Source organism: Elaeis guineensis, chromosome 5, assembly GCF_000442705.2.
Source record: "Elaeis guineensis isolate ETL-2024a chromosome 5, EG11, whole genome shotgun sequence".
In the NCBI taxonomy this organism is placed as follows: Eukaryota; Viridiplantae; Streptophyta; class Magnoliopsida; order Arecales; family Arecaceae; genus Elaeis; species Elaeis guineensis.
In genome coordinates this window covers 55,065,231-55,088,817 of record NC_025997.2, presented here as the reverse complement: position 1 = coordinate 55,088,817, position 23,587 = coordinate 55,065,231, and the positions used below count along the sequence as shown (strand labels likewise).

The following is a 23,587-nucleotide window of genomic DNA, read 5'->3' as shown; positions in this document are numbered from 1 at the left end:
GGCCATCATTCCAAAGTACTTCCGAAATGGTGCCTTTTGCATTCAAAAGTGGAGCCAAATAAAAGCTGCCAACTATTTCCACAGGCATAACATTTACGATTCTCATTCTTCTTGTTCCTGAATCAAATGCAGCTAAAGTATTCATACAAAGAGATAACATGAATATTCTTGATGGAGTGGACTTCTTTTTCAGCGAAAAATTCACTAGAGTTGTATTTCCTTTTTCTCTTGGAATTATCATCCCTCTCTTTATACCACGAATCAGGATATTCAAAGAGTTACCAACTGGAGAAACACTCAATCTACCCTATTCTATAATATGCAGTTTGCAAAAGATAGATATTATAGCACCAAGAGCATTTTCACTTCCAATAATTATGAGAGATCTATAAGATGATTGAATTTAAAAAAAAAAAACAGTTTGCAATTAAACATAATAAATCATATAAATTGCATAGACAAAATATTCAATAAGGAACAACAACCACCCACCTGACACCAGCATCAAGCATCTCCTCAAAAACTGCCAATGCTTCATCTTCTCTCCTTGCTTTCCCATAAGCATTGATGAGCAGTGCATAGCTCACAACATCTGGTTTATGTCCAGCTCTTTGCATCTATGAGGGTGTTCATTTCAGAATTTCAAAGTTACCAAAAGATTAAGAAAAGTTTAAACAGATCTGCAGAGCTCACTCTCTCCCATTTCTATCATTACATCACAATATATCCAGTTCAGATTTGTGAATGTGCGTGGTTGTCAGTTTTGGAGACCAATGTAAAGTATCACTGATTCTTCCAATTTCACTTTATATTAACCAGACTGAAAGGTTCTTCTTTAGCAATATTATAGACAATGAAAAAAGAAAAAATAGTGCAACCTAAACATATTGCTGACAACCATCCATAAATTTGTTCCAAAGGTGCAGAATCAAATGCATATGAATATGTCTATAATATCAAGCTTGCTTATTGTTTAATTTTTCTTGTTTGAACTATCCCTACTAAATCCTATTTTACATTTCATTCGCATAAGGATGTTCTAGCTCAAGAATTTTGCATGCTACTCTTTAAGACTTGTTACATAGATTCAGATGTTTTAATTTAACAATCTAAATAATTAGTTGTAACAAAATGCATGCTGTAATGCATATCGTTTCTTATCATACAGAAAACAATCTTGATAGATTAATCATGATTTACCTGGTCATAGATACTCGAAACCTCTTTGTAATTTGTTTCAAAGGACATTAGACTATTAAATGTGACAGTAGACTGAGGGATTCCCCTCTCAGACATCTGTGCAAATATTTTACGAGCCTGATCATAATTGCTGGCTTTCTTGTACATATAAATCATCATATGGAACATTTTCTGGTCTGGCTTAAACGGAGCTCTCTCTTCTTTTAAAAGGCTCTCAAAAACTTCTTCAGCTTCCTTAAATTTGTCTCCCTGCCATATGCGATTAGTATAAGTTACGAACAAAAATTTAGCAGAGAAATAATCAAACATATCTGCAGCAGACAGAATACTTGCTGAGGTGCAGTGTGCTACTTGCACGGAAGCGAATAAGGAATATGATTATGACACTATACGGATAAACTGATACAGCAAAACTTGAAAATAGGATATGATACAGGTTGGATTTTACACACACACACACATACACACCAATTTTATTAAACATACATGTAAAAAAGAATCCATAAATATTGATGGATTATGGATTATTGCAATAATGTAGTCCATACTAGATGTGATAGCATCATACCAACAAATTTAACATTTTGTCATTATTGAAATCCACAGACCACACTCCATGCTTTGGATTTATCTGCAACATATCTCAGCTATATTTGGGAAGTAATCCTTCTTTCTAATTTTATAAATTAGGAAATTTTAGAATAAGTATTCATGTTTCCTAGGTAGCGTGTGTAGCAAAATGCAAGTAAAATAATATCTATTTAGAAGCATGCTCCATGGAAGACTCATCTCAAAGAGTTAACTAAAGCATGGTGGTTGAAAGAAGCAAATGAAAGCATTCTTGATTGATGGTATCTAGTCCATTGAGGTGGTTTTATTTTCCCAAAAGTGATTACATTGTAACCAGTTTCTGATGGCTTCTGGAAAAACGTACAGATGCAAAAACTATCACGCACCTTACACTTAAGTTGTTTGAATATTTACTTTGCAGAGGATTGTAGCACTGCTTTTTCATAAGTATTCATGCCATAAAAATGAACACAATTCATAATATTAAACTTTGTGCTATTATCTTTTCAACTAACTTTTTGCAACCTCAAGTAGCGGTGCCTATGGGTCATGTTGATTTGGGTTAGAAGCTAACCTAGAACTAACCCACTCACAATTAGTTCTCAATTTTTCAAACCGAACCAAACCGATCAATATCAAAACCAACCCAACCCAATCCAATCACAATCAGGCAGGTTCTCGGATAATCCAAAAATTTTAGGAAAAGTAAACTATTGATATTAGTCAAGAAAACACATTAAAAAAATTAACAAATGAAAACAGATTCCATGTTCATCAAGTTAACTACAAATTTGTATTTGGTATATATATGTATAGGTATATATGTGTACATGTAGGTATATATGCGTGCATATATATATTAGATAACAGAATATTTGATTGAGAGCATGATTTATATGGTTCATTGTATTTAGACCTTTATTGCTCTATATATAGAGCCTCTTGTACCATGAATTGAATATATGTGAAAAGAGATACAATCATTACTTTCACATGATATCAGAGCATTTCGTGAGAGTGATTTAATTTCTAAGACGCAGTTTTCTGCACCACCACCCCACATTTATCAATCGGAAGTGTCATTGCTATGCTGCACACCACTTATAGATCGAAGGCGGGACTTCTCGTTGCATTACCTTCCCTCCCTGAAGCCACATCTACTTCTTTCTCCACTAATGCCATACACACGAATCTGTTAAAAAAAATATCAGATTCCAAAGTTACCAACATCATAGATCTTCCAATCTCTGACAACACGATAATCACCACCACAAAGCTGAATAGCAAAAATTTTTCTGACTAGAGCACAGCGTTCAAGGTCTGATTTATGGGTCAAGGGCAAGAAGATCATCTCTCCAAATTCATTTCTGATATTCAGACATCTGATCAAGCCATCTGGAAGAAGATTGACGCACAACTACTTAATCTTTTGTGGCAGCCATTGATCCATCCTTAATGGTTATCTTTCGTCGTTATCGAACATGTAAAGAGGTGTGGACTCATGCTCACGAGCACTGTACTAGTGATGTCATCAGGATATATGATGTCTTATCCCGTCCGTTTCAACTAAAATAGGCCGATACAGATATGCAGACCGATACAGATATGCAGATACACTTGAGCCAATTGCAAGCACTCTTCACTAAATTTAATGAATTGATGTCTTTTACTACATATTTGAAAGTACAGCAGGCTCAATGAGAGAAGATATTTTCAGTTATTTGGCTGCAAAGTATTCAACTGAGTATGAATCAATCAAAACCCAAATCCTAGATGGTGAATCAATTCCTTCACTGATGATGTCTTTTCACAACTACTTTGATTAACCTCCATTCCAGCTATCCCAGAACATGTGCCTACCAGAGATAGATCTATTCTTGTCACACAATCTAATTTACCTAGAGCGCCCTCTAGCACTCGCGAGGGAAGTCAAGACGGTAGAGGCAATAGAGGTGGTCGAGGAAATATTCCTAGATGTAGTCACTGCAACAAGCGAGCACATAGTCGTGATACCTGTTACTCCTTGCATGGATTTTCTCCCAAGGTCGCCAACACAACACGGCTAGAGGTTTTCAATGTTGATACTATATTGTCCACTAGATAGTCCACTGTCGTCATATCTACAGAAGAATATGCCTATTTCTTACAAAGCCAGATAGCTCGACAGGCAACTCAACTCGTTGTCTCGCTCGCACAGTTAGGTCACTCTACTGCATGCCTTAGTCATCTCTTAATCCCTAGATTCTTGACTCAGTTGCTTCCGACCATATGTCTGATAATCCCAATCTGTTCTCTTGTTTAACTAAGCCTAATGCTCTACCATCTATCACATTAAAAATTGAATCTATTACTCCGGGACAGGGCATTGGAACAACAGCACCTACTGCTTTCCTACTCCCATCTTTTTGCTTTGTTTCTTCCTCAATTTTCTTTTAACTTAATTTTCATTAGTCAACTCACAAAAAAACTTAATTATGTCGTAATCTTTTCTTCTGATAATATTGTGATTCAAGATTTGAAGACTGGAAGGACGATTGGCATGGGGCATAAGTCTCCAGATCTCTACCGCCTGTCTGCTCCAATCTCCTCTGAATTATTTATTGTCTGCATGGTTATTACTTTTCCATTGCAAATTCATAGTCCTCTTGGACATCCATCCTTAACTATCCTAAAAAAGATGGTCCCTGGTATGTCTAGTATTAGTGAATTAGACGTTAGTTATATCAGCTTGGAAAATATACTAGAATTCAATTTTCAAGCCCTATCAATAAATGAGCTAGCACTCTTTTTGCTCTTGTTCACTCTGATATCTGGGATTCTTGTAGTATTGTCTCGAGTCAAGATTACTATTATTTTGCTACCTAAATTGATGATTACTCTAGAGTAACTTGGGTTTATTTGATGAAAAATCATTTTGAACTATTTTCTATCTTTGTTTCTTTCTATGCAGAGATTAACACTCGGTTTGGAATTCTTGTTCATACTCTTCGTAATAACAATGCTCAAGAATACTTCTCTATTCAATTTCAGTCTTTTATGTCATCTCGCATCATGATACATCAGTCCTCATCATGCTCTCACACTCAACAAAATAAAGTGGCTGAGTGGAAAAACAGGCATCTTGTTGAAACAGCATGAACATTACTGTTACATATGCATGTTTCTGATCATTTTTTGGGATGATGCTCTCCTTACTGCATATTATTTGATTAATCAAATGCTCTCCAGTGTTCTTCAAAATCAAATTTCTATTTCAGTTTTATTTCTCCAAGATGCCTCATATTCATTACGCCCATGTGTTTTGGGATGTGTATGCTTTGTTCATTAGTTATCTCCCAATGCATCTAAATTATCTACTCATTCTATTAAATGTATCTTTTCTCAGATATTTACAAGGGCAAAAAAGATATATATGCTACTCTTTCAAACTTCATCAATATTTTGTTTGCGCCCATCTTACCTTTTTTGAGTCTACTGTTTTCTTCTCCAACTCTACTACATCATCATCTAAGCCACCCACCGCTATTGTAATTCATGTTACAAGAGGCTCTATATATAGAGCAATAAAGGTCAAAATATAATGAACCATATAAATCATGATCTCAATCAAATATTCTATTACCTAATTTATCTCCTAATTTATCTCTCATGATTGATACATCTCCTATTTGATACATTTTCTAAATAGAATTATTCTCCGCACTCTCCCTCAAGCTGAAGCATATATACATGTATGCCCAACTTGTTATAAATATAATTTAACCGAGGACTCCCAAGTACTTTGCTGAACAAATCTATCAACTAATCACTTGACCTATAAATGTAGTCGCAATATCTCATGACTGTATTTTTTTCTCAAATAAAATGGCAGTCAACCTCAATATGCTTAATTCTTTCATGAAAAATAAGGTTTAAGGCAATATGCATTGCTGTCTGATTATCACAAAATAATTTCATAAGTTGTGATTATATCACGCCCAATTCTCCCAATAGCAGCTTCAACCATATCAGCTTATAAATAGTCAGGGCCATAGCTCTATGTTCAGCCTCTACACTCAAATGGATTATAACATTCTACTTTTTACTCTTCCAGAAGATCAAGTTTCCTCCAAACAATACACAATATCCAATAATGGACCTTCTATCAGATGGTGAACCAACCCAATCAACATCAGTATAGCCAATTAGCTAAGCATGACCCCTATCCTAATACAATAAACCTCTTCCAGATGCAGCCTTGACGTATTTGATAATTCGGATTACTACATCCCAGTGCACCTTAGTTGGGCAATCCAAGAATTGACTTACAACACTAACAATAAAGGAGATGTCTGGTCTCGTAATTGTGAGATAATTCAACTTGTCAACAAATCTTCGATATCGCCCGAGATCTGAGAAAGGCTCCCCCTCTCTTGGTGCTAGTTTGACATTCGAATCCATAGGAGTATCCATGGGCTTGGACTCAAGTAATCCAATTTCCTCCAAAATATCCAACACATACTTCCTCTAATATATATGGATACCACATTCAGAACTTACAATCTGAATTCCAAGAAAATACTTCAGAGATCCCAAATCTTTGGTCTGAAACTGTAAATGCAAATGAGTCTTAAGTTGAGTAATACCAAATTCATCATCTCCAGCGATAACTATATCATCAACATAGACAACCAAAATTTTTGTCAAAATGTCTATAGAAAACAGAGTAATCTGAACTAAAGCGACTAAACCAGACCTGAGGAGACTGCTTTAAGCCATATAATTTCTTAAGCTTAAATATTTTACCAGAGTACTCCCATTGAGCAACAAATTCGGAAGGTTTCTCCATATAGACATCCTCCTCGAGATCTCCATACAAAAAGGCATTCTTAATGTCTAGCTGATACAAGGTCCCATGATAAATAATAGCCAAAGAAAGGAGCAAACAGACTGAAGCAATTTTAGCCACCGAAGAGAAAGTCACCAAAGTCTGTCTCAGGAATCTGAACATAGCTTTTGGCAATAAACTGAGCCTTCAAACGATCAACCTTTCCACTAGGAGATACATTCACCGTGTATACCCAACAACATCCGACTGTAGTCTTATCAAGTGGCAAAGACACCAGTTCCCATATGCCATTAGCATGCAAGGCAAACATCTTTTCCATCATTGCTGTCCGCTAGCCAGGATGTGTCAATGCCTCTGTAGTAGAGCAAAGAATAGAAACATAATCAAGAAATAGATAAGCGATGATAGCTCAAGAAATTATAAATAGGATGAGTAGCAGTAACACGTCTACCTTTTCTATATGCAATGGGCAGATCAGTTCAGAAGGTGATGGTGATGTGAAGATGGACCCGAGATGAAAAGACCTACGGATACAGAAGAAGTCTTGGCAAGTCTCACAGATGCACTTGTGTTGCAGTGGTTTCTGTCTGAGGCACCTTCTGCTTGTGCTAATATGTGATGAGGTCATCTATCCTACTTTTCGAAAAGAATAAGAACTTGAAGAGGGCATGAAATTAAATGTTCCTAGAAGAGGAGAAATAAGAGCGGACGCAACAGTGGTGGATGACTCAAATGATGATGTAGTAGAGTTGAAAAAAAAAAAGGAGTGGACTCAAAAAAGATAACATCGGCACTAACAAAATATCAATGAAGTTCAGAAGAGTAGCACCTATATCCTTTTTGCCTTCATGAATATCCAAAAAACATACATTTAATAGAATGAGCAGATAACTTAGATGCATCGTGAGATAACTGATGAACAAAGCATACACATCTAAAAATACATGGAGATAATGAATAGAAGGCATCTTGAAAAAATAAAACTGAAACAAGAATCTGATCTTGAAGAACACTAAAGAGCATTCGATTAATCAAATAACATACAGTAAAGAGAACATCATCCCAAAAACGATCAGGAATATGCATATGTAAAGTAATGTTCATGCCGTTTCAACAAGATACCTATTTTTCCACTCAGCCACTTTATTTTATTAAATGTGAGAGCATAAGAACTAATGTATCATGCCGCAAGACAACATAAAAAACTGAAATTGAGTAGATAAGTATTCTTGAACACTATCACTATGAAGAGTACAAACAAAAATTCCAAACTAAATGTTAATTTCAACACAGAAAGAAACAAAGATAGATAACCGTTCAAAATGATTTTTCATCAAATAAATCCAAGTTACTCTAGAATAATCATCAATAAAATTAACAAAATAGCAGTAACCTTGACTCGAAACAATACTACGAGGACTCCAAATATCAAAGTGAACAACAGCAAAAGGAGCGCTAGCTCCTTTACTGACATAGCTTGGAAACTAAGTTCTAGTATGTTTTTTCAGCTAACATGACTGATAATCTAATTCACTAATACTAGACATATCAAGAACCATCTTGTTTAGGATAGTTAAGGATGGGTGCCCAAAATGACTATGAATTTGTAATGGAGAAGCAGCAACCATACAGGTAGTAGGTAACTCGGAGGAGACTAGAGCAGACAGGCGATAAAGACCTTGAGACTCATCCCATGCCAATCGTCCGTTCAGTCATATCCCAAATTATAACATTATCAGAAGAAAAGATTACGATACAATTAAGTTTTTTTGTGAGTTGATTCATGAAAATTAAGTTAAAAAGAAACTGAGGAAGAAACAAAATAAATGATAGAGATAGAGAAGCAGAAGGTGTTGTTGTTCCAATGCCTCATATAAAAGTAACAAACCCATCAGCTAATGCGACAGATGGTAGAGCATTAGGCTTAGTTAAACAAGAGAACAGATTAGGATTACCAGACATATGGTCAAAAGCACCTGAGTCAAGAATCCAGAGGCCAAGAGATGACTGAATAAGGCATGTAGTAGAGTGACCTGATTAAGCAAGATGACAGGTTGAGTCGCTTGTCAAGCTGTCTGACTCTATAAGAAATGTGCATATTCTTTTGCAGATATGACGACAGTGGACTGTCCAGTGGGTAGTATACTATCAACACTAAAATCTCTAGTTGTGTTGCATTAGCAATCTTGAGAAGAAATCCATGCAAGGAATAACAGGTATCACAATAATGTCCTCGCTTGTTGAAGTGACTACATCTAAAAATATTTTTTTGGCCATCTCTACCACCTCAACTTCCCTACGAGTGCCAAAGGATGCTCCAAATAAATTAGACTGTATAATAAGAATAGATCTATCTCTAGTAGGCACATGTTCTGGAACAGCTGAAGTGGAGGTTACTCAAAGTAATCGTGAAAAGACATCTGTCAATGAAAGAACTAATTCACCACCTAGAATCTGGATTCTCACTGATTCTTACTCAGATCGAATACTTTACAAACAAATAATTGAAAACATCTCCTTTCATTAAGCCTGTTGTACTTTCAAATCTGTAGTAAAAGACATCAATTCATAAAATTCAGGAAAAAGTGCTTGCAATTGGTCCAAATATATCTGCATATCTGTGTCAACCTGTCTCAGTTGAAACAGATGGGACAAGACATCATATATTCTGGTGACATCACTAATGTAGAGCTCATGAGCACGAGTCCACACCTCTTTACATGCCTGATAAGGATAAAACATAACCATCAAGGATGGATCAATGGCTTGCCATAAAAAAACTTAGTTATGCATCAATCTTCTTTCAGGTGGCTTGAACAGATGTCTGAATATCATAAATGAATTTGGAGAGATGATCTTCCTACCCTTGACCCATAAACCAGACCTCGACAATTGTGCTCCAGTCAGAAAATTTTTATCATTCGGCTTGGTAGTGGTGATTACAATAGAGAAAGAAGTAGATATGGCTTCGACGAGGAAAGGCAATGCAACAAGAAGTCCCGCCTTCTATCAGTGAGTGGTGTGCAGCACAGCGATGACACCTCCGATTGATGAATGTGGGATGGTGGTGCAGAAAACTGCATCTCAGAAAACAACTACCAGCTTTACTTTAAAAAAATTCCAAAAAAAAAGGGCCTAAGCCCTTGTTTCATTTCGAAACAAAGGCTTCACCCTTGTGACACACCAACCAGAGGCAAGGAGGCTTTGAAAGCCCTCTCTCTCTCTTCCTCTTTCCTTCTCCCTCACCCCTTCCCCTTATGGCTCCCCTTTGTCAGTATGCTGCAAGTCAGCATGGCATGATATCATGCCATCAGGCAACCAATACAGCTTCCAGCACCAGTTTGCCAACCTTGCATGCATCGAACATGTCTCACCCTGGTGAACTATTAATTCAACTCTATATGTAGGGGTTTTCTAAATCCATTCCTTGCCACCTAATTAGATGGAGAAAACAATCTCTTGTACCTTGCATAATATGTTTCTTCATTAGGCTTGCTATAATGAAATAAACTTACCACCTCTCAAAACATGAAAACTTAGATCTCCAACACTCATCAAGAAGACAAAGTGTTGGTTTCCCTTTTTACTTTTATTCCTTGTTTGGCAAGTTGTCAAGATTCTAGGCCATTAAAATCACCTCCATTTGTTGATAATAGCAGAATCTGTATTGGAGAAGAATAGTTAGGAACAGTCATTTGTTCATTTCTCTTATTTAATCTACTTCATCCAGAGAGTAAAATTGACTAAAATCTCTATCATATACACAATGCTCGGAGTATTTTATGCATTGGGTTAAATTTCTTCAAAACCTACAAAGATCTTACACCAGGACAGGCTAATTGGTTGGAATTAAATATAACTTCTTTAGGACTTGGTAAGATTCTTTGAATTACATTTGTTGGGTATAAAATACCCTCGGCCGAAGTTCTTGGCGGGATCGACCCTCGCAAGTCTCTTCCGACTTTCGACTACTGTTGGTGAACTCCCGTCGCTCCGTCCGGACTCCTACGGGAGCCGGGCTCCGTCCACAACTTCTACTGCAAGGAAGACTCCGCCCGGACTCCTACGGGAGCCGGGCCCCGTCACCAACTTCAACTGCTGGTAAGCCTTGTCCGGACTCCTACGGGAGCCGAACTTCGCCTTTGATTTCAATTGCAGGAAGGCTCCGCCCGGACTCCTACGGGAGCCGGGCTCCGTCACCGACTTCAACTGCTGATGAGCTCTGTCCGGACTCCTACGGGAGCCGGACTTCGCACCTGACTTCTACTGCAAGGAAGACTCCGCTCGGATTCCTACGGGAGCCGGGCTCCGTCCACAACTTCACTGCAAGGAAGACTCCACCCGAACTCCTATAGGAGCCGGGCCCCGTCACCAACTTCAACTGCTGATAAGCTCTGTCCGGACTCCTACGGGAGCCGGACTTCGCACCTGACTTCTACTGCAAGGAAGACTCCGCCCGGACTCCTACGAGAGTCGGGCTCCGTCCACAACTTCTACTGCAAGGAAGACTCCGCCCGAACTCCTACGGGAACCGAGCCCCGTCACCAACTTCAACTGCTGATAAGCTCTGTCCGGACTCCTACGTGAGCCGAACTTCGCACCTGACTTCTACTGCAAGGAAGACTCCGCCCGGACTCCTACGGGAGCCGGGCTCCGTCCACAACTTCTGCTGCAAGGAAGACTCCGCCCGGACTCCTACGGGAGCCGGACTCCGCCCGGACTCCTACGGGAGCCGGACTCCGCCCGGACTCCTACGGGAGCCGGACTCCGCCTACGACCCCAACTGCAAGTAGACTGCGTCCGGACCTCTACGAGAGTCAGACTCCGTCTTCTATTCCGACTGCGGGAAGACCTCGCCCAAACTCCTGCAGGTACCGGACCTCGCTACCGACTCCAACCGAACTTCGGCCGACAAGTCTGGACTCCCTGACAGGCCGTATTAACGGCCACGATTCTGCTCTACTCCCTGCGGCGGACCCTGCGTAGCTCCATTACTCCCTGACAGGCCGTATTAACGACCACGATTCTGCTCCACTCCCTGCAGCGGATTCTGTGCGATTCCACCACTCCCTGACGAGTCACGATAGCGGACGCCGCTCCACTCCCCGTAACTGATTCCACGTGGCGAGCCACGGCGATAGCCACGATCCCGCTCCACTACCCTCCGCAATAAATTCCTCCTGACTCTGGGCGGCCCACGACCAGACGGTTACAGGCGTCACTGTCAATTTGTTGCCCCCTCCGTCTATAAAAGGGGAACCCCAGATACGTTATTCGATAAGCTCCATTTTCTATCTCAAAACTCTGCTAAAATTTTCGTTCGAGCACTCCATTCTTATTGAGGCAGAGAACTGACTTGAGCGTCGGAGGGTCTTGCCGGAGCAACCCCACCTCCGGTTGAGACTTCTTGTGCAGGTCCCGGCGGCGACCGCGACTCCCTCGACTCCAGCTTCTCCGGCGCAAGCGGATTTTTGCACCAACAGGATTGGCGCTAGAGGAAGGGCCTGTGTCTTCGCAGTATCCTTGTTCTTAAAGGAGCGCTCAACGGGACCACCTCCGGTCATCTTCTCCGACACCCGCTCCTTTCCCCCACTGGGTCCTCGCCTGATTTCTTCTCGCGAAGCATCCGCACAGCTACCCACGGTCTCCGCAGCCATATCTCGGGCCCCGATCCCGCCTCTGGTTTCCCGGGCCCTGCATCCTCCGGCAATGGTCGCCGGCATGGAGTGGTCGGACAATTGGCCTCCGATGGATTTCGCCAACACCGTCTCGGGAGGATCCCGGCAGAAAGCAACCAACGTACCGCCTGTACCCCCAAGCGGCAAAAGACTGAAGAGCCCATAACCTTCACTGAAGAAGATGCCCAGGGAGTCCAATTCCCTCATAACGACGCGGTCGTAGTTTCCATGAATATAGCAAATTACAACGTCCGTCGCATTCTCGTCGATAATGAAAGCTCGGCCGACATCTTGTTCTACGATGCCTTTTCAAGAATGTCCATCCTTGACGGCCATTTGAGACCGATTAGCTCCCCTCTGGTAGGGTTTACCGGCGACGCTGTTCCGACGGAAGGAATGATAACTTTGACTGTGGTCGCAGGTCGATATCCAAGGCAATCCAGGACTGGTGAATTTCTTGATGGTGAAGGCACCGTCAGCCTACAATGCAATCCTCGGCCGACCTGGCCTCAATGCTCTCCGAGCCGTCATGTCAACCTACCATTTGAAGTTGAAATTCCCCACCAGCCAGGGGATCGGAGAGGTCCGGGAAGACCAAGCCCTGGCCAGGCACTGCTACAGCATAGCCTTGCAAGGAAACGACCAATCTGACCCCTGTTCCGTTGATGGATTGGATGCACGCGATGACCTCACCGAAGAGAGGGGCACCCCAATTGAAGATCTGGTACCAATCCCTTTGAACGACGGGAACGCGGAGCATGTAGCGATGATCGGCTCCAACCTGGAGGAGGAGGTGCGGACGCGTCTCATTGATTTTCTACGAAGGAATGAGGACGTTTTCGCTTGGGTTCCAGCAGACATGCCAGGGATTGACACGGAAGTCATGGAGCATCGCCTGGCCGTCGATCCAAAGCATCGACCGACAAAAGAAAAAATCCGAGGTCATGCACCGGAGAGGCAGAAGGCGATAGCCGAAGAAGTGGACAAGCTCCTTAAAGCCGGATTCATTAAGGAAGTCAATTATCCTGATTGGATTTCCAACGTTGTCCTAGTCAAAAAGGCAAACGGCAAGTGGAGGATGTGCATAGACTTCAAAAAACTAAATAAGGCCTGTCCAAAGGACAGCTACCCCCTTCCCAGAATCGATCAACTGGTGGACGCGACCTCGGGCCATGAGCTCCTCACCTTCATGGATGCGTTCTCCGGCTACAATCAAATCAGAATGGCACCGGAAGACGAAGAAAAAACCGCTTTCATCACTAATCGTAGCCTTTACTGTTACAAGGTCATGCCTTTCGGCCTCAAAAATGCGGACGCAACCTACCAACGGTTGGTGAACAAAATCTTCAAGGAGCAGATCGGCTGTAACATGGAGGTCTACGTGGACGATATGCTCGTAAAAAGCAAATCTTCCAGAGATCACGTCACCGACCTCGAGGAGACCTTCGACGCTCTCCGGAAATATAGAATGAAGCTGAACCCAACTAAATGTGCTTTCGGGGTAACCTCGGGAAAGTTCCTGGGCTTCATGGTGTCGGGGCGCGGGATCGAGGCCAATCCAGAGAAAATTAGCGCCATCCAGGAGATGGCCGCCCCAAAGTCAATAAAAGAGGTTCAGCGCCTCACGGGGAGGATAGCAGCCCTGAATCGCTTCGTCGCAAGATCGGCCGAACGGTGCTTACCCTTCTTTCAAACCCTCAAGCAGCCCAAGAACTTCTGTTGGACCTCTGAGTGCCAACAGGCATTCGAGGAACTAAGGAGCTACCTCGGCTCACCCCCGCTGTTGGCAAAGCCGGAGCCTGGGGAGGAACTATTTTTATACCTGGCGGTCTCTCCCATGGCTCTCGCGACCGTCCTTGTCAAAGAAGAAGCGAAAGTCCAATGGCTGATCTACTACGTCAGCCGCGCTTTGAGGGACGCCGAGACCAGGTACACCAAATTAGAAAAACTGATTTACGCCTTGTTGATCGCAGCCCGGAGGCTCCGGCCCTACTTTCAAGGACACACCGTGATGCTGCTCACTGATCAACCGATCAAAGCAATTTTGCACCGGGCGGACGCCTCTGGGAGGATGGCAAAGTGGACGATCGAGCTCACAGAATTCGACATCAACTATCGACCCAGGCCAGCAGTGAAGGCTCAAATACTGGCAGATTTCATAGTGAAGTGTACTATCCCAGAGGAGGCTGAACCTGAACAAAGCGAAATTGACGACCTGAAGTCCCGACCGAACTCCCCCGAAGAAGAAGCGGATCCCTCTGATCGCTTTTGGGCCCTCTATGTGGACGGGTCTTCCAACATGTCAGGCGCGGGTGCAGGCCTAATCTTGGTCAGTCCAGAGAAAATCGTCGCGGAGTACGCTCTGCGTTTTGAGTTCCCCGCAACAAACAATGGAGCGGAATATGAAGCTCTGATTGCAGGACTAAGGGTCGCCAAAGAGCTGGGAATAGACCAACTCCGGGTCCACAGCGACTCTCAACTAGTAGTGGGACAAGTCAGCGGAAGTTACGAAGCGCGGGAGGACAGTATGGCCAAATACCTTGAAAGGGTAAAGGAGCTCGTCCCCGCCTTTAGCAGCTTCAACATCAAACAGATCCCAAGGTTGGAAAATACCAGGGCTGACCTTCTCTCCAAGCTGGCAACGCTGGCTCCGGCCGAACTGCCCAAGGGCGTTCTCTTTGAAGTTCTAAAGCACCCGAGTACAGAAGAGTCGCGGCCCGTGATGGAGATTGACCACGAGCCCAGCTGGGTCGACCCCCTGATAATCTATCTCAGAAATGGAGTTCTCCCCCAGGATGCGAAAGAAGCTCGGAAGCTCCGGAACCAAGCCTCCCGGTACATCCTTTATAAGGGCAAATTATACAAGAGATCATACTCCTTGCCCCTCTTAAAATGCCTCCGGCCTTCGGAGGCTGACTACGCCTTGTGGGAAGTGCATGAAGGAATCTGCGGAAACCATTTGGGGGCTAGATCTTTATCCCACAAGTTGCTCCGCCAAGGGTATTACTGACCGACAATGCATCATGATTCGATCGAATATGTCAGAAAGTGCGATCGATGCCAGAGATATGCTAACGTCCAGAGACAGCCCGCCACCGAGCTCATGCCTTTGAGTGCCCCAAGGCCTTTTGCGCAGTGGAGGATGGACATCCTTGGCCCCTTTCCTATGGCGTCTGGACAGAGGAAGTTCCTCCTTGTAGCGATCGACTACTTCACCAAATGAGTTGAAGCCGAACCACTAGCAAAAATCACAGAAGCAAAAGTGCAAGATTTCGTATGGAAGTCGATCGTGTGTAGGTTCGGTCTGCCTAGGACCCTAATCACTGATAATGGACGGCAATTCGCGGGAGCGAAATTTGCCGAATTCTGTGAAGATCTAAACATCTCCCACAACTTCACATCGGTAGCCCATCCTCAGGCGAACGGCGAAGCTGAGATAACTAACAGAATCCTTTTGCAGGGGATTAAGACAAGGCTCGAAAAGGCGAAGGGAACTTGGGCGGACGAACTTTACCATGTGCTGTGGGCGTATCGAACTACCCAGAGGCTGCACACAGGGGAAACCCCCTTTGCTTTGGCCTTCGGTACGGAGGCCGTCATCCCAATTGAGCTTAAACTCCCATCGGCGCGAGTCGTAGCATTCGACGAACATCAAAATTCGCGAAGTCTTAAAGCCAACCTCGACCTGCTGGAAGAAAGACGGAAGATAGCTCAGGTTCGAATGGCAGCCTACAGACAGAGAGTCGCTCGATACTACAACGCCCGGGTCAAGAACAAAGTCTTTAGAGCAGGAGATCTAGTACTTCGACGAGCCGCTGTCTCGCAGCCTCAGGATCGAGGAAAGCTCGCCCCAAACTGGGAAGGCCCGTATGAGGTCAAAGAAGTAGTTCGGCCCGGAACTTATTATCTTAAGGAGCTCGGAGGAGCCGACCTCCCACGACCATGGAGCTCGGAGAACTTACGAATGTACTACCAATAACTTCATTTTAACTAAAAGTTGTATATCTACATGTCTTTGGTACTATCCTACATCCACAGGACAATCCAAACAAATTGTCTCGGAAGCGAGAGGGAAACCTCGTCTCGACAAAATCGAAGGTCCGATTCCCTTTAGACCGGATGGGGGGAGGCCCTACAACGCCCATATGCGCCCCCACAGCCCTGTTAGGGACAGAAGGAGAACCTCGCCCTAACTTGAGCAAAGTTGAAGGCCCGGTTCCCTTTAGACCGGATGGAGGGAGAGGCCCTACAACGCTCATATGCGCCCCCACAGCCCTATTAAGGACAGGAGGAGAACCTCGCCCTAACTTGAGCAAAGTCGAAGGCCCGGTTCCCTTTAGACCGGATGGGGGGAGAAGCCCTACAATGCCCATATGCGCCCCCACAGCCCTGTCAGGGACAGGAGGAGAACCTCGCCTTAACTTGAGCAAAGTCGAAGGCCCGGTTCCCTTTAGACCGGATGGGAGGAGAGGCCCTACAACGCCCATACGCGCCCCCACAGCCCTGTTAGGGACAGGAGGAGAACCTCGCCCTAACTTGAGCAAAGTCGAAGGCCCGGTTCCCTTTAGACCGGATTGGGGGAGAGACCCTACAACGCCCATACGCGCCCCCACAGCCCTGTTAGGGACAGAAGGAGAACCTCGCCCTAATTCGAGCAAAGTCGAAGGTCCGGCTCTCTTTAGGTCGGAAGGTGGGAAGGGCCCAGCAACGCCCATATGTACGACCACGGCCGCGCTAGAGACAAGAGGAGAACCTCGTTCTAACCAGAGCTGAAACCTGTTACTACAGGAACGGGAGAAGAACCTCGTCCCGGCGTCAATTAAAAGTCCGGTCGTTCAAAGACCAGAGGAAAAAAAAAGGGGGGACTTTCCCCAGCGGCCCCCTCTCAATAAAACTCTGCCCGAACTCCTACGGGAGTCGGGCTCCGTCCACAACTTCTACTGCAAGGAAGACTCCGCCCGGACTCCTACGGGAGCCAGGCCCCGTCACCAACTTCAACTTCAACTGCTGGTAAGCCTCGTCCGGACTCCTACGGGAGCCGAACTTCGCCTTTGATTTCAATTGCAGGAAGGCTCCGCCCGGACTCCTACGGGAGCCGGGCTCCGTCACCGACTCCAACTGCTGATGAGCTCTGTCCGGACTCCTACGGGAGCCGGACTTCGCACCTGACTTTAATTGCAGGTAGACTCCGCCCGGACTCCCACGGGAGCCGGGCTCCGTCACCAACTTCGACTGCTGGTAAGCTCTGTCCGGACTCCTACGAGAGCCGGACTTCGCACCTGACTTTAATTACAGGTAGACTCCGCCCGGACTCCCACGGGAGCCGGGCTCCGTCACCAACTTCGACTGCTGGTAAGCTCCGTCCAGACTCCTACGGGAGCCGGACTTCGCACCTGACTTTAATTGCAAGTAGACTCCGCCCGGACTCCCACAGGAGCCGGGCTCCGTCACTAACTTCGACTGCTGGTAAACTCCATCCGGACTCCTACGGGAGTCGGACTTTGCACCTGACTTTAATTGCAGGTAGACTCCGCCCGGACTCCCACAGGAGCCGGGCTCCATCACCAACTTCGACTGCTGGTAAGCTCCGTCCGGACTCCTACGGGAGCCGGACTTCACACCTGACTTTAATTGCAAAAAGACTCCGCCCGGACTCCCACGGAAGCCAAACTACGCCCCGACTTCGCCTACGGGAGCCGAACCACGCCCCGACTTCGCCTACGGGAGCCGAACTCCCGTAGCCTCCCCAAGAGCGGAGGAAAAATTCCAAGCGAAAAAGAAAAAGGAAGGCGATGGGTCACGTCAACGACAAATGAAAAACAAACAGCGTCCAAGATACAGAGAACTCTGTCTCGGCAAGGACAGGGACTCTCATCAAGAACCCCAGCTTTCAAGGAAGCTTTCAACACAAACCCAAGGTAAGAAGAAAAAGAGAGAGGAGGGGGAAGGGAATACAACAATAACAACGGCAAAGGAAAAAGCTCGGCAGACAACGGTTCGACGCAAAGTACGGACAAGGTAACAAAATCACTTCCTCATTTTTCGACTAACAAGATGTACGTTACAAGACCCGGAGGGCCGGAAAAGAATACATTATTACAAGGCTCGAGCACACGGCTTGGAAGGGATACACCGGAGGCCACTTCAAGCTGCAAACTTCTCTTCCCGTTTCTGTCCTTCCCAGCCGCATTTTCCAGTGCGTGTGACAAGCTTGTCGGCTCTCGCCCCCACCTTGTTCCGCTCCACCTCCGAAATCCCAACCCTAGGGGGAAAAGGATGGGATAGATTCCAGGGAGCAATAAGGGCAACGACAGCGGCGACGAAGACCTGTTTCAAGAAGAACCGGAGTTACCCCGGAGGCAGCAATGGCGCCAGAGATATACGCCATCACCAAATGCTCCATGGCAACCACCGTCCTAAGTGTTCCGGCAAGGTCGGCATGCACTACTTCCACCGTCCCCGCAACAAGTTTTACTGCCCCACCGTCGGCGCCGACCGCTTCTGGTCCCTCGGCCCCGACGACATCAAGGATCCCGCCACAGCTTGTGACGACAGCTCTGCCCTCTTGACCGGAGTCACCCCGTCCTGCTACTCCGAAATTCTCAGGCAGAACGCCTTCACCGGCTGTCCCCGTTATTAAACCCCTGTTGTTGATGGAATTCTCCCTCGAACCCCCTTTGAAGCGACGGGAACCTTCAGCGGCCGCTCGATAATCGGAGAACTCGCAAGCTGCTGTTCCCCTCCTTACCCTCCTCCAAGCCCGTGGCATCCTCTTGAGGATGGCCTCCGGGGCGGAGGCCCTGGCGGGGAACCCCTTAGAGAGGAGTCGGGGGGCTGGAGATGGCAGAGAGACGGCAAAGGCCGACGTGGAGGACGCTCGAAGTTGGCAGGGACACCGATGGAGTGGCTGAGTGGCAAAGCTCTCAGACGAAAGAAAGATGTCGTCCTTTAGGCGAATTAAAGCCCCCGGAGGAAGGGTGGGGGGTTTAAATAGGCAGCGGATATTAGCGCAATTATGGTGGCGAGTGTCCCTAGACCAACCGGTGCTCGCCACGTGTCCCGCGTGTCCCACTCGCCGCTATCGAGGGTTGACTGTTCGCAAATTTTCATGGCGCGACGCTTGGGATCACGTCCCGATGGGAGTTCCGAAAAGACTCTTCGGGTCGCCCTAATCGAAAAAAGGACTCCGGCATGCGCGCATTAAATGCCGACATATCCGAGGACGGTTGCGCGCGGACGTCAGGGGGAGAACTTCGGCTGCGACAACCTCTCTGTACTTCATTCGAAATTCAAACTCGAAAGTAGGGGGACTGGTGTTGGGTATAAAATACCCTCGACCGAAGTTCTTGGCGGGATCGACCCTCGCAAGTCTCTTCCGACTTTCGACTACTGTTGGTGAACTCCCGTCGCTCCGCCCGGACTCCTACGGGAGCCGGGCTCCGTCCACAACTTCTACTGCAAGGAAGACTCCGCCCGGACTCCTACGGGAGCCGGGCCCCGTCACCAACTTCAACTGCTGGTAAGCCTTGTCCGGACTCCTACGGGAGCCGAACTTCGCCTTTGATTTCAATTGCAGGAAGGCTCCGCCCGGACTCCTACGGGAGCCGGGCTCCGTCACCGACTTCAACTGCTGATGAGCTCTGTCCGGACTCCTACGGGAGCCGGACTTCGCACCTGACTTCTACTGCAAGGAAGACTCCGTCCGGACTCCTACGGGAGCCGGACTCCGTCCACAACTTCTACTGCAAAGAAGACTCCGCCCGGACTCCTACGGGAGCCGGGCCCCGTCACCAACTTCAACTGCTGATAAGCTCTGTCCGGACTCCTACGGGAGCCGGACTTCGCACCTGACTTCTACTGCAAGGAAGACTCCGCCCGGACTCCTACGAAAGCCGGGCTCCGTCCACAACTTCTGCTGCAAGGAAGACTCCGTCCGGACTCCTACGGGAGCCGGACTCCGCCTACGACCCCAACTGCAAGTAGACTGCATCCGGACCTCTACGAGAGTCAGACTCCGTCTTTTATTCCGACTGCGGGAAGACCTCGCCCAAACTCCTGCGGGTACCGGACCTCGCTACCGACTCCAACCGAACTTCGGTCGACAAGTCTGGACTCCCTGACAGGCCGTATTAACAGCCACGATTCTGCTCCACTCCCTGCGGCGGACCCTGCGTAGCTCCATTACTCCCTGACAGGCCGTATTAACGGCCACGATTCTGCTCCACTCCCTGCAGCGGATTCTGTGCGATTCCACCACTCCCTGACGAGTCACGACAGCGGACGCCGCTCCACTCTCCGTAACTGATTCCACGTGGCGAGCCACGGCGATAGCCACGATCCCGCTCCACTACCCTCCGCAATAAATTCCTCCTGACTCTGGGCGGCCCACGACCAGACGGTTACAGGCGTCACTGTCAATTTGTTGCCCCCTCCGTCTATAAAAGGGGAACCCCAGATACGTTATTCGATAAGCTCCATTTTCTATCTCAAAACTCTGCTAAAATTTTCGTTCGAGCACTCCATTCTTGTTGAGGCAGAGAACTGACTTGAACGTCGGAGGGTCTTGCCGGAGCAACCCCACCTCCGGTTGAGACTTCTTGTGCAGGTCCCGGCGGCGACCGCGACTCCCTCGACTCCAGCTTCTCCGGTGCAAGCGGATTTTTGCACCCACAACATTAATACAGCACTAATCGGAGAAGGTGCTGTATTAGTGTAATTTGTCCTTATGTCGGGTCCTTTTTTTTGCATACTTCTTGTAATTATTTTGCATGAATCACTATCTTTATTCTCCACCTTACTATTCCTTTTTCAGTTATTTGAGAACCGAAGAGATCAAACAGTCTTCTGTTTAAAGTGGGATTGATATTGATAGTCCAAAGGGAGGGTTTCTTCTCCATGGTGAAGGCTAATATGAAAATGGAAAGTGCAAAAAATCCTTTCTCAGTAATGTCAAAAAAAAAAAAAAAACTTTTTCAAAATTATCCAATTCTGGGACCTGGTGGGTCAAACACAAACTTGATCATCTCAGTGAGTGGTTGAAAACACGTTACCAACAAGGAAAATTGTAAGGAAGACATCTAGAAGCATGAAGTATTAAAATAAAACCTTAATAAAAAACATAGAGCATTCTTGATTTGACTCTCATAGTTTTCCATTTTGTATTTTTTTAATCCTGAACATAGGTCTTGATATGTTTTAAAATAACTGAAGTTTGTGCTTAGGTAACCAAGTTTAGTAACATTATATAACCAAGTATGGTAACATTATATTTTTGAAACAGATTTCTGTTAAGATAATTAACCAATTTAGTTAAATAGGTATCAGGATAAAACTCCGTATAAGAAAACCAGTGAGCTCCTTTATCATCCATAACTAAGATGTAATGATGCATAAAGCATGGATTTGACTGGTCGAGACAAAAATTTCTCCAAATAATCATATAAGTAGAGAAGCATGTCCTTGATTAAAATAAGCAATACAAGTATCATGAACAGAGGCACTGTAGGACGGCATTATAGGTGATATTGGTTTTGAAATACAAAACGAATTCATGTCATATCTTAATTCAAATTAGGGGGGATGGAGGTGGTTGGAGATACGAAATTAAGGTGCCTAGACACTAACAAGGAAGTTATTGCCTCAACATCAGATTAATGTCTATGAGGCAAAGAAAGAGTGAAAAATGTGGATAGATATTTAGCATGGGGACCAGCTCTGAAAGTCAAACCTGCCATTTTCCAGTTTTTACACTATGACATTAGACATTGAAGTGGAGAATTTTCTAATTTATGATGAAAAAAAGCTACTTGGCCCCTTGGCAATGACCTAGTGTAGCATGATAAAGAAGATATATGTTGGTTCCTATTACCTGGGACAAAATTTCCATTGTTAATGTAGATGTTGATGGTTGGAAATGTGACAAAGAGGCACATTTAGTTGTAGATTCATTCTTTGATATTGACATATGTGTTCTTGTCTTATGCTCAAAAGGTATTTAACAATATGTTGCCCCCAAGACTCAACCTTTGTGTTGGATTGCTTTACCTAGCAAAGTCATGATTACTAATATCTTTTCATGTACACGACAATGATCTCTCTTAAAGATTATTTTTCAAAAACTTGGCATTAGAAACCTAGAGCTCCACTCAGATCCGATCAGGTCTTCGTTGGACGATGGACATCCTACATCGATAATCCAAACCATTGAATATAACCTACTATATCTAAATTGTTTACATATCAAAATTCATATGATTTTGAGACTTTAAGCTTATGCATCAAATGGTCAAAAAACTGGATAGATAAAAATCTTGAAACTACACACACACAATACATATATATACATACATATATATGTGTGTGTTGTATACATATGTATATGTATATGTGTGTATTTTTTTTTTATTACCTGATGCATGGGTCGTTATATGTGTGATCTGGAAAGTCAATTGTTGGCTGACACATTGTAATTTTTCAGAACCCAAGTCTATACTCGATTTATTGAAATTAAAATTATGGGCAATTATATCCATTCTAGAATAATGTGTCTTAGAATCGTCCATAGAGTTAATGGTCAATGACACATTCTCAAGAGTTGAGAATTTAAGACGTGTCATTATAGATTAATTTCTAAAAGCTCCCAATTGATGATCATCACGGAGACGATGATTGATCCGAGTAGACTGGTGCACAGATCGCTTCCCTTTGGAAGATGGGTCTTGAATTTACAGTGTGGAGACACTGAAGCAAGAGTGCAGGTGGTTGTCAGAGAACAATGGTACTGAGCGTGACCAAAAACGAGAAGTCACATAGATGCTTACTCACTCATCAGTGACTTCTCGATGCTGTAATTGTGTGAGTGATTCTTTGACCTGCGGTACCTCGACTACTCACAATGGGGTTGCTGTAGTTTGACTATACATAAACATGGTCCCTAGCCTTATGGATCTTTGTAGTGGATATTGGCTGCAATAGGTTCACTATAGTAGTAGGAGTGCACTTATAGGAGATCTATCGGTCTTGGTAATTGAGTAGTCCTATGCGACTTAAGAGGCGGAGTCCATAAGTCTGTAGGCACAGCAGCGTGATTATGAAAAAGAGTTTCCATGAAATTCACGATTAGACTCGAGCTGATTAAGTCTGACATACGACGGATGCTTAGAGTTTGACGAGTTTCCATGACCTGCATCCTGTTGGAACTCTCGATAAAGAAACTTGATCACACGATAACTACACCTAGAGGTTCATCTTCTGTTCTGCTAGATTGTCACTACATATTGTTAGGCATCACTAGTAAATTGTGAGAACTCAC

At 44.9% G+C, this 23,587-nt stretch overlaps 1 protein-coding gene across 3 annotated transcripts in view; it reads right to left on the bottom strand.

Annotated features, from left to right (window-relative positions):
* LOC105033126 (pentatricopeptide repeat-containing protein At3g59040) overlaps window positions 1-23,587 on the bottom strand; it is an 83,341-nt gene that overhangs the window by 40,007 nt on the left and 19,747 nt on the right. For all 3 annotated transcript variants that reach the window (XM_010907793.4, XM_010907794.4, XM_073257936.1), the window contains 2 exons: window positions 1,201-1,449; window positions 493-617 (listed from right to left, as the gene is read on the bottom strand). In XM_010907793.4, coding sequence (XP_010906095.1) covers window positions 493-617; window positions 1,201-1,449 — 374 coding nt within the window. The remainder of the gene's footprint in view (window positions 1-492; window positions 618-1,200; window positions 1,450-23,587) is intronic.